Source organism: Falco rusticolus, chromosome 18 (genome assembly GCF_015220075.1).
Source record: "Falco rusticolus isolate bFalRus1 chromosome 18, bFalRus1.pri, whole genome shotgun sequence".
NCBI lineage: Eukaryota > Metazoa > Chordata > Aves > Falconiformes > Falconidae > Falco > Falco rusticolus.
Window position 1 is genome coordinate 3,540,394 of NC_051204.1, and position 10,265 is coordinate 3,550,658.

The window sequence follows — 10,265 nt, forward strand, 5'->3', positions numbered from 1 at the left end:
ATGAGTTGTAGTATTAAGCAGACAACTGGCTCTCTCAGGGGCAGGACCAGCGGTGGCAGCTGTGTTATTGGTGGTGGTGGTGGTGGTGGAGGAGCACGGATCTCCTCAGTCTCTTCTGGAAGATACACGACTTGCGGGATAGGTGGTAGCCGAGGGTTTTCTGGTAGAAGCTACTGTGGTGGTGTGAATTACGGAGGAGGACTGAGCACTGGCAGTTTGGTTGGTGGAAACTATGGAGGTGGCTTAGGAGCCGCTGTCCTCGGAGGATGTTCAGGCATTGGATTCAGTGGTGGCAGTGCTCGCTTTGGCGGTGGCATGGGGGGTGGCCTTGGTATTGGTCTTGGTGGAGGGGTAGTTGGAGGTGGTTTTGCTGGTGATGGCATTCTTCTTTCTGGTGACGAAAAAGTCACCATGCAGAACCTTAATGACCGCCTGGCTTCTTACCTGGACAAGGTGAGGTGCCTGGAACAAGAAAATGCTGACCTGGAGTGCAGAATCAGGGAGTGGTATGCCAAGCAGGGCCCTTTTTGTGAGCCCCGGGACTACAGCTGCTATTATAAAGAAATAGAAGATCTTCAGAACCAGGTAACATCATTTCTCAGCTGCTTTCTCCCTTGTAAACTTCTCCGATGGTGCTGATTCACAACTTAATGCAGTTATCAACAGTAACATTTCATTGTTGTAAAATGCTTTTTGTAAACAGCCATTAAGACAACTGCCTGTAGAAAGCCCTAGAGCTCAAAGGTAAAAACCTTGAGTGTTTGGCCTGTTTCCACTGCTTTTATTCATCAGATATATTTGAAAGGGAAAATATTATCTTCATGGAATATATCTGGATAGGCTCAGTAGTCTTTCCAAATGAGGTTTGTGCCAAGGTGTTTAAATACATATATGCCAAGAAAGCAACTGAAAGTGAAATAAATAATGGATTGCATTAATTTGCCTGAATGTAAATTATTCTGTCATCAGTCTTGCAAGATGTTATTTACAAGTTTACTCTTTCATACAGAATTGGGAAATATAGGACATCTAATTAAAAATAAGAACAAAGAGAACATCTCCATAACACGTTTTAAGTATGCAATTTAGAAGCAAAACCAGCGTGCTTGTTTTGCAAAGTGTGTTTGGCAAAAATTCTAGCATGTCCATGCACAAAGAAGAACAAAGTGAAAATAATCCAGGAAATGGACAGAATGAGACAGACTTATAATTAAGTCTTGAAACAAGACTTTTAAATCTCTCATCCATGAAAGTAAGGTTTAGATTTAACAGGTTAGGTGGATTGTGGAGGATGCTGGAAAACACTGACAATATCTCCTTGATTGTCTGCATCTGAACCATGTATTTTATCGTTGTAATGCCTTCACTGTGCTTCACTGAACACTCACCCCTGTGTCTGCTGCGCTCCTCAACTCCCCCATGCCTGCTACCCAATATGAAAAAAAAAGAGAGCAAGAAAGAGGTTAGGTCTGGTAGCACTGGTTAGTGGGTACACTTGAGCCTGAGGATACAGGGGAGAAGAGACTTCAGGAGTGAATATTCTTTTTCCAGATTGTCTGTGCAACCATAGACAACAACAAGATCATTCTGAACATTGATAACAGCAGGATGACAGCTGACGACTTCCGTGTGAAGTGAGTACCCCTGGGCCATCCCCTCCCTATGTCGCTGCTCCTGCTCACAGCTGGAAAGAGGAGCTCTCAGACAGGTCTCCTGCGACCCTCCGGTCAGGACAGGCTGGAGGTGCAGAAAAGCTCTTTCATCCATCGCCTCTAGATCTTAGTTAGTGGCAGATCCAGAATGTAAGATTTGGGATAATAAGATATTTTTGAGTGGAGATTAGAGTTCTTTAGAAAGCAGAAGGGATCTGCAGACAAGGAGCAGCATGGGTTCACCTGAGCTGCCATTCTGGCACGTGGCGTCTTTCGAAGGGGAAGCTTTTGTTTTTTTCTGTTGGAGTGCAGAAATGTGGTGAGTGACACCTTCGCCCTGGTGAAAAAGGTCCAGAGAAGGCAGACCGAGAGCAGATTTGACAGAGCAAGCCTTGGACTGCTTTTCTCAGCATCCTGTTAGGCTAGTTAGGAAAATACTGTAAGAAAGATGGTCAAATGAAAAAAAAAAGAGCAAACGGTGGTGCCAGACACTGACTACTCTTTCCTGCTTTCCTTCTCACTGGCAGGTACGAGACGGAGCTGGCCCTGCGCCAGAGCGTGGAGGCTGACATTAATGGTTTACGCCAAGTCCTGGATCAGCTGACTCTGTGCAGGTCTGACCTGGAGGCACAGCTGGAGTCACTGCGGGAGGAGCTCTGCTGCCTGAAGAAGAACCACGAGGAGGTAGGGTCCTGCCCCTCTCATGTAAAAAGTGTTAATTCCTGCAGGATCCATTGCTCTCCCTTGCTGTGGTCCCCACCTCTGGGGTGCTGGCTGCAGAGGAGCAAGTGGTTGATGGAGACCCCCATGTGAACTAGGAATTGTAACTGTCCAGGGGCTCTCCCAGGCGCTCTGCTCTTCCCTCCAGGGGAACTTGGCTCCCTCAGGTTTTTCCTTCTCTTCCAAAAATGATATGATCTGGGTTTGGTGTTTCCAGGAAATGAACTGTCTGAGGAAACAATCGACTGGAGATGTGAGCGTGGAGGTCAATGCCTGTCCTGGCCCAGACCTGAGGAAGATCCTGGAGGAGATGAGGTGCCAGTATGAAACGCTGATTGAACGTAATCGCAAAGAAGTTGAGGATTGGTATGAGTGCAAGGTGAGTAAATTAACACAGCTCTGATTTTCCCCGGCTAATACCCAGGCAATGATTCCACAGTGATTTATTACACGTTAAAACCACACAACATGCTGTAACAGCATTTAGCATTGGTTTAAACGACAGGTGACACAGGGAATATTGCCACTCTGTGTCCTTTTCATGAGGTGACAGTTACTCACATGGGGCACATGTTAGGGAGACCTGAAGCAGAAACTCTTTACAAAGCAATAAGCAGGGAGAATAACTGGACAGCCGCGCTATTAGAAGAACAAGAGGAATGAGGAGCAGGGCTGACACTCCATTAGGATGAGAGAGTTCACCCAAACCTTTCTCATTTCATGTTTTTTGCTAGCTTCTCTGCTCTTTTCTTAATACTTAATCTGATTTACATTCCCTGAGGCTCTTCATTCTCGATTGGTGATTTTCAGATTGAGGAGGTGAATCGGGAGGTTATTACAAGCGGTCAGGAGGTAGAGACGTGCAACAACCAGGTTACTGAACTGAGACGCCAATTGCAAGCCCTGGAAATCGATCTCCAAGCTCAGCTCAGCCAGGTGGGTGGTGAGCTGGTGTAAAGCTCAGCTGTCTCACAGTTATGCTTTGATGTAAGAATTCCTAGTGAAATGCACTGTTTCTCATGCCTGTACTTGTATTGTGCCACATGTCACTCCTCAGAGGGACAACTTGGAATCCTCGCTGGCTGAGACAGAGTGTCGCTACAACAACCACCTTGCTGAGCTCCAGAGCCAGATCACCTGCGTGGAGCAGCAACTGGCTGACCTGCGCGCAGAAATGGAGTGCCAGAACCAAGAGTACAAGATCCTGCTGGACGTCAAATGCCGTCTGGAGCAGGAGATCCATACGTACCGCTGCCTGCTGGAGGGTGGACAGCAGGACCTTATGTAAGTAGGCTTGAGATGCACCAAAAGATACAACAAAATACCTGGGTCCTGGGTATTTTAACATAATAGCAAAGTGAACAAAAAGGTGGAGGCACTGCAAGGCTCCTTCACCCTTACTGACCTTTTTGGGCCACCTGGTAATTAGTGCCTACCCTGTGCCAGCCATTGCCACAAGAAGGGAGGTCACTGCAATATCCTGCCAAAAAGCAAACCAGACTGAGAACAGCGAGGAGAATGAAAAACTGTAGTTCTAGTTTATCTGAAATTTCCTTCACTAAAATGTTATTCTCCTGTCCCCTCAGTCAGCAAGGAGGAATTGGTCAGTCTTCGGGTCTAGGAGGAGGAGTTGCAAGAACAAGTGGAATAGGAGGAGGAGGTATTATTAGAACAAGCCACACTTACACTACGTCTTCCCAGATGCCATCCTGTGCAGCTGCGGAGATACAAGGTAAGAACTGCAACGTTCTACAAGATTTACACAGTCTTCTCTATTCTCACGCAACAAGGACAGGCAGCGACAAAGATCTTTCCCACATAGCTTACAGGTGCTATTTTAAAGTTTTATTGTGAGGCTACTGGGAAATACACCATGGGAGGCTACAAGTGCTTTCAGGAGCTGTGACTCTGCCAGGAAGCGTGAGAATGGCAAAAAGGGAGGAGTGGGAGGAGGGGGAAGCGGGGGGAAGAGAGATAGAAATGAGAAGGACGGAGTCAGCAGGCAGGCAAGGTACCGAAAACATGGAGAAAGGACTGACATGAAATCTGGGACAAAGGAAAGAGTAGGAGAAAGCAGAGTACCCAGAAATTAGGGGGAAAAAAGCAGGAATCATGGGAATACTGGCAGAAAACTACTAGTACTGTACAGGAAGGGGAAACTTCCTGCCAAACTGAAAAAGAAAGACAGAAACAAGGTGACAGTTGGTCCAGGAGAATGAGCGTGAGCAGTGGCATTGTTCTGGCAAGGATGCTGATGCCGTTCCCTCATCCAGATTGCTGGTGGTGCAATGTCTGCAGCTTCCACCGTTCGGCATTTTTATGTAAAAGGGCAGACCACGTTCCAGCCAGCTACAAACCCCATCTGCCTGACTGGCAGGCAACAACCAGATCCTTCCAGGAAGAGAGAGTATTTATGCGAAGTCTAATTGAATTGGCTTCTGAAATGATCACCTGTACAGAATGACAGTGTGGGAAAGAATCTATTTTTGCTATAAACAAAGTAATGTTTCCTTTGATGTCTCCAGTGCCTTGCAGAAGGATTTGTGATTAAGCAGAGAAATGAGAATATCCAACAAGAGAAGCCTGAAGCAGAGCCATGGATGAAGAGAGAGAATATTTACAGTATGCCTCCGCAAAGAGCAAGGAGTGTGCTCTTTCGTATTACTCAGCGATGCTAAGCAATGTGTCAGAGGGATAGGCAGAGCGCTGGGCCACATTCTGCTTTATTTTGCTATTTGCTTTTTCTAGTCTGTATTGCTGTGTGTGCCCAACCACCATGACTATTGCTGGAGTTAACCAGTAGTATGATCACTAATGTACCTGCTGGTGAAAACATTTCTCTAATAAAACTTTGCTTCTGCCTGATGCAATCAAGAAACCTGTGTCTGGAAACTGAGTTCCTTTAGCAAACCAGTCGCTGACGCAGGGGCAAACCACAACCTCAGCCGGGCTGGCCAGCCTCTGCCACGGCCCCAGCAGGAAAAGCTGGAAAGCCACGCACAAGGGTCACCTGAACTGGTCAGGATCCTACTCCACTGGGGACAAAGCTGCTTTTCCAGTGGGAGCCAGAGAATCGCCTCGCTGGCCTTGCAGGTCTTGTCCACCTCCTCCCTGTCAAAGCCCGTAGCACACGTTGCCCGTTCCTGCATGACATCCTCCATGATCTACATGAACAGCCAGTTCAGGCAGATGCCTGTGTGCTTCCCACAGAGCATTGTGCTAAAACACAATTTTTAGAAAAATTTTGAAAGTCAGTGATGGAACATCTGGAAACAGATTGCCTTGGCCCCAGTCTAGTGCTGACACACCTGGGCTGTGCCCTTTCATACTTCATCATCCAGGCTGGGGCCTGGGATTAGGTTGAAGAGGAAAACTTGGTCTCCACAACTAATTCAATTTCTGCTGACACGGCTTATATTCCAACCTATCCTTTTCATTTTATAGGAATCTCCTCAGTGGGAAAAGGACTGGAGACAAAAGGTTTGTTTTCTATCTATTTTCACATAGTGACTGAGTCATTTACTGGTCATCCTTCTATTTCAAAGAGTTTCAGCCTGAACATCAGGAGCTGTTGAAAGATCATCTTTACATTAAACACCCCTTCTTTGGAGAACTGGCGAGGGCAGGATGGGAGCTGAAAAAGTGCAGCTCAACAGAGAAAACAATGGAGAAAAAAGCCAGTTAGGGCCTTTGGGTACACAAAGCCATTATGTCTTAAGCCTCACGAGCATGGCAAAGATCACTCCCTCCTTTGGGCCTCAAACAGCAGCCATGTAGCTGGTGCTGAGTCAGCGTGGACTAGCACAGTAACGTGCACATATCCCGACACTGACCTGCCCAGAGAAGCAAGGGCAGCAGTTTGGTAACTCGGGGCCCTGGAGCACTACTGGTGTGTGCAGCCGTGGGAACTGGGCTTGCAGAGTCATTCTGGGTTTGGAGAATTTTCAGTTAAAAAACATTATCAGCTGGAGGGTGTTTTGATGGTTAAATTGTCTGCTGGTCCAGAAACCCAAGCATTGATCAGTTTTACATGTCCACTCCACCCTACGCTGGATATGGCTGCTGTTATTTCTGGTATATGCGATGTGGCTGTTACATAGTCATATTCACTTAGGAGATGACCTGGCAAAGCAAAACTCCTGGTTACTCCTCTTCTGTCAGAAGCTGGAGGTTATGGAACAGCCGGCTTTGGGGGAGGAGGGGAAAGGGTACAAAGACAAAACCATTTCAGGACCATATATACATATAGTGTGGCACACTTTTCTAGCATCAGTTCTTTTATATAGATACCAATTTCTCAGTTACTGCAGAGGCAGACTTAACATAACCTGAAACCTTCCAGGAAAGCAGCATCCCCAAGGCCCGTAGGCAGCAAGTGTCTGAAGAAGCTCAGTCATTAATGTATCAGGGAGGAGATGAAAGGTGCCCTTCTCCTGTTGTAAAAGACCATGGAGAGAAGATGTCTCAGTGGTATTTCTTTTATTTAATCTACAAGACACTAAACTCAATAGTATCCAGGGGCTAGAGCAAAATAAGAAAATGCAGCACTGGAACAACTGCAATAATGACTCAGGAGTGTCCACAGGTAGACGCTTTTAATAAATCAAGTCTTAAAAATTCGTTCCAACCCTACAGAAAGTCCTAGACTCGATGCAGATATCTCTCAGTAGACGTGTAGGGCCAGTGCTTCACAAGAGATCAAAAGAGATACTTATCATGGTTATAATGGCAAAGTTCCATTGGCTGATTATAATGGCAAAGTTCCATCGACTCCTCTGTGTATATCCCGGTTGTTCTCAGAGCTCTGGCTGAGAAGTCAGAAAGCAAATCTTTTCCTTTTCCTTTCCCACTGTCTTCTCCTGCCTTGCTCAGCGCAAAGACAGACAGTAGGACCACCCAGTGCTGCCCTTTCTGGCCTCAATCCTTCCCAATCTACAAGTCCTCACACTCTTATTTCTAAAAATAAAGACACTGTAGTGATACTCTTCCAGTTTTCAGTTTTCTGGAAACTCTAGGCTACCTACAATAAATAAAAGCTTGCCACTTTCTTCTGGGAGCCCCAGCTGATTCCCACCAGGTCTGGGCTAGTTTTCTTCTCTCGCGAACTGCTACTGACATCTAGCTGCTCCACCTCGTTCCCTGTATCCATATCAAAAGCCTTCCCACCCTTCCCACCAGGTCCAGCAGGTGCAAAGCATGCACTTTCACAAAGGAGCTGTCCTAAATTCCTGAGAGGTTAAAGAAACCTAATGACATGACCAGAAGGACTCTAATAACCCAGACTTTATGAATATGCCTCTGGAAACCCCCCAGGGCTGCACAGACTCACCTCCTAAAACACTGTGATGTTGTTTGTGGACCTACAAGTTGGGATGCGTCTGGAAAGCAGCTCATGAGAAGGTGGCTTGTGATAAACAGTTCCCCAGCAGAATACACCCTGGAAACAACCCATATATTAAAGAGCTGCAAATTATGGAGCTGCAAACGTTGAGCTGGAAACTACATTTCCATGAGATTTCTGTATTTGTGCTAATGAGACAGACCCAGGAAGCTTATGAGTTCAAATAACTGAATGAAAACAGGAGGGAAAGTTTAATTTGTTTTTTAAGGTCTTCAGAACAATTATGTAATTTTATCTTAGCTTAACTTGTGCACCCATTTCCTGAAGACAAAAAGGAAAAATAGCGAGAAAGAGGGCAAGTCTGTGCCGTGTGAGGATCTGGGTTGCCTGCTTGAAGGTCCACAGCAGAACAAGGTGGGTCTAATGGATAAAGCTACAGGCCCACGGGGAACCAACATATCTCAGAAGAGCAGAAGCCATCCTCTCTGCTCTCTGCAATAATTACCACAACAGGCATGTAGACATCCTCCACTCCCACAAAGGAGTAAGTCATTCCATGTTTCTGCCTGCATTATTCTGATGTGCTCAAATGATAACTGTGGAGCAGAGGAAGGAATGTGTGCTCACTCAGAAAAGATGCTTGCTGCAGACAGCTATTGGGAAACTTCTCAAGAATCATACACAGGACAGGCAAAGCTTCAAGCAATGCAATATTACATCAGTTTCGGTTCATTCTTACCACCACACCCTGACTCCAATTATGTTCTCCAGTCCTAGTAATGAAATCCAGGTATTCCTTCCTATACACAATAACTTTATTACAGTTTTTACCTATTCTGAGCTCTGTTCCTTTGTATTTAGGGACTGAGTGAAGCACGACTTGGAAGGAAGGGCAGGCTGACATTCAGGCACTGCAGTCTGATATGGGAGACCTAGGCTCAGCTCCACGCTTCACCAGAGGCGTGCTCTTTGTCTTTGAGCAAATCACTTTGAGCAAGTCTCTCCACATCTCTGTCTCCAGCTTGCTGGAGATATCACCGGAATGCTGCTGGCTTTCGTTGTACTGGATAAGTAACATCCAAGGATGCAGAGATAAAGGGAGGCATCCTTTCAAAAGAAATAAGGAGACTAAAAACAATAGAATGATGGGCAAGCCCATGAATATTGGGATAATTCAGTCCTTCAGTAAATGGAATTATTTACTTGCCATAATAATAGCTATTCCAATCCACAATCCTGACACAGAGTGAGGATTTGAGCAAGAGTTTGAACTAATTTGTTCCCTGGTGAAGCAGGCTTGGAGAATTTCTTACAGTGACGGGTTCATTTCAGAAAGCTCTCTTGCTCAATGGCCAGTAGAAACAGTTTCTCTCTAGAGAGAAGGCCATTGCTTTTGAGTCTTAGCAAAACATCTCATGAAAACGAGCTTAGCCTGAATTTTGATGTCAGGAGAGTGAAAGGATTCTTACTTTTATTTTCTCTGCCTAGTTAAGATTTGGTGATATTAGTGACAGAGAATAACCTGTAGTTTGTACTCAACCCATCTTCCCCAAGCCAGTGTAGAACTGGATGGGGCAATGATTGCTCTGCCAGATGAAGCAGCAAGTCTGTCTTTGCATTTCCTAGGACAGTAGTCCCAAACCTCTCATTAGAATGCAGCACATATGGACAGAGAAACTGGCCACAGGATGGCCATAGGATGTTTCCACTCCTGTTCGCTGTTTCAAAACACCCACCCTATCCACAATGATGAAAACTGCAGAAATATCTTTCACTGAACAACAGGAAATATTTAAGGTACTTTTACCTTACTTTATGCTTTCCACATAAAGAAACAAATCCTTTGTGAATTACTGGAGAGCCATGATCATATATGAAACCCCTTTCACCTACGTCCATTAAGAGATCACTCCACGGTCTCAGTTGTCTTGTAGAAGTGTGTTCTGCATTTGTCATTTTGCCAGTGGAGAGACTTAAAGATTAATCTCTGTGTCTCTGATCTTTCCACAGAGTTCTTACATCATTCCTCATACATCAGTTGAGAGTCAAACTTCGTACTTATTCTTTCTTTTTCATCTTACATATTCCAACATCAGCACCTTGCATGAAAACTGCTTATTCAACTCAAAATAAAATGAAAATAAATTAATGAGAGATAAAGAGCTCTTTGATGCAATAACCTTTAATGATTTCTTCCTGGTATATAATTTAGGACAGTGTTTTTCCTGGCTTAATGTTGTAAAGTTTGCATCATAAACAAAAAGCTGATGATTCATAAAACATTATTGCTAATGTATTTTTGAAATTAGCAAGAGACATGTAAAGTATCTTCCTTGTCTACCAGGATTCTTGAAAGGAAACTTCCCTTTGAGAAATTATTCTTGGCACCAATGGCTAGAGTAGCCAGCCTTATGGGAAGAAGAAACAGTGGTGACACCCACTGTGGAAGGTATAAATAGAGTTTCGCCACAACGGACAACTCGCAGTCTGATTTAATATCAAGCTGTGCATCTTGCTTTGGGCTTCTGCTTGCATTTCCAACTGCTGTCGCC

At 45.1% G+C, this 10,265-nt stretch overlaps 1 protein-coding gene across 1 annotated transcript; it reads left to right on the top strand.

The window, feature by feature from the left end:
• On the top strand, positions 1–4,923 carry LOC119158779 (keratin, type I cytoskeletal 19-like). The gene is made up of 8 exons (XM_037411109.1): positions 1–585; positions 1,552–1,634; positions 2,180–2,336; positions 2,590–2,751; positions 3,183–3,308; positions 3,430–3,656; positions 3,959–4,104; positions 4,898–4,923. The coding sequence occupies exons 1-8, from the start codon at positions 1–3 to the stop codon at positions 4,921–4,923; spliced, it is 1,512 nt and encodes a 503-aa protein (XP_037267006.1).
• Positions 4,924–10,265: the final 5,342 nt, after the last annotated feature.

What these genes read in the sequence shown, in the direction of transcription:
- LOC119158779 (XM_037411109.1), top strand. Translation starts at nt 1, where the DNA reads ATGAGTTGTAGTATTAAGCAGACAACTGGCTCTCTCAGGGGCAGGACC. An exon ending in AGGATTGGTATGAGTGCAAG is followed by an intron (nt 2,752 to 3,182) that starts GTGAGTAAATTA and finishes GGTGATTTTCAG; the next exon opens with ATTGAGGAGGTGAATCGGGA. An exon ending in GGTGGACAGCAGGACCTTAT is followed by an intron (nt 3,657 to 3,958) that starts GTAAGTAGGCTT and finishes CTGTCCCCTCAG; the next exon opens with TCAGCAAGGAGGAATTGGTC.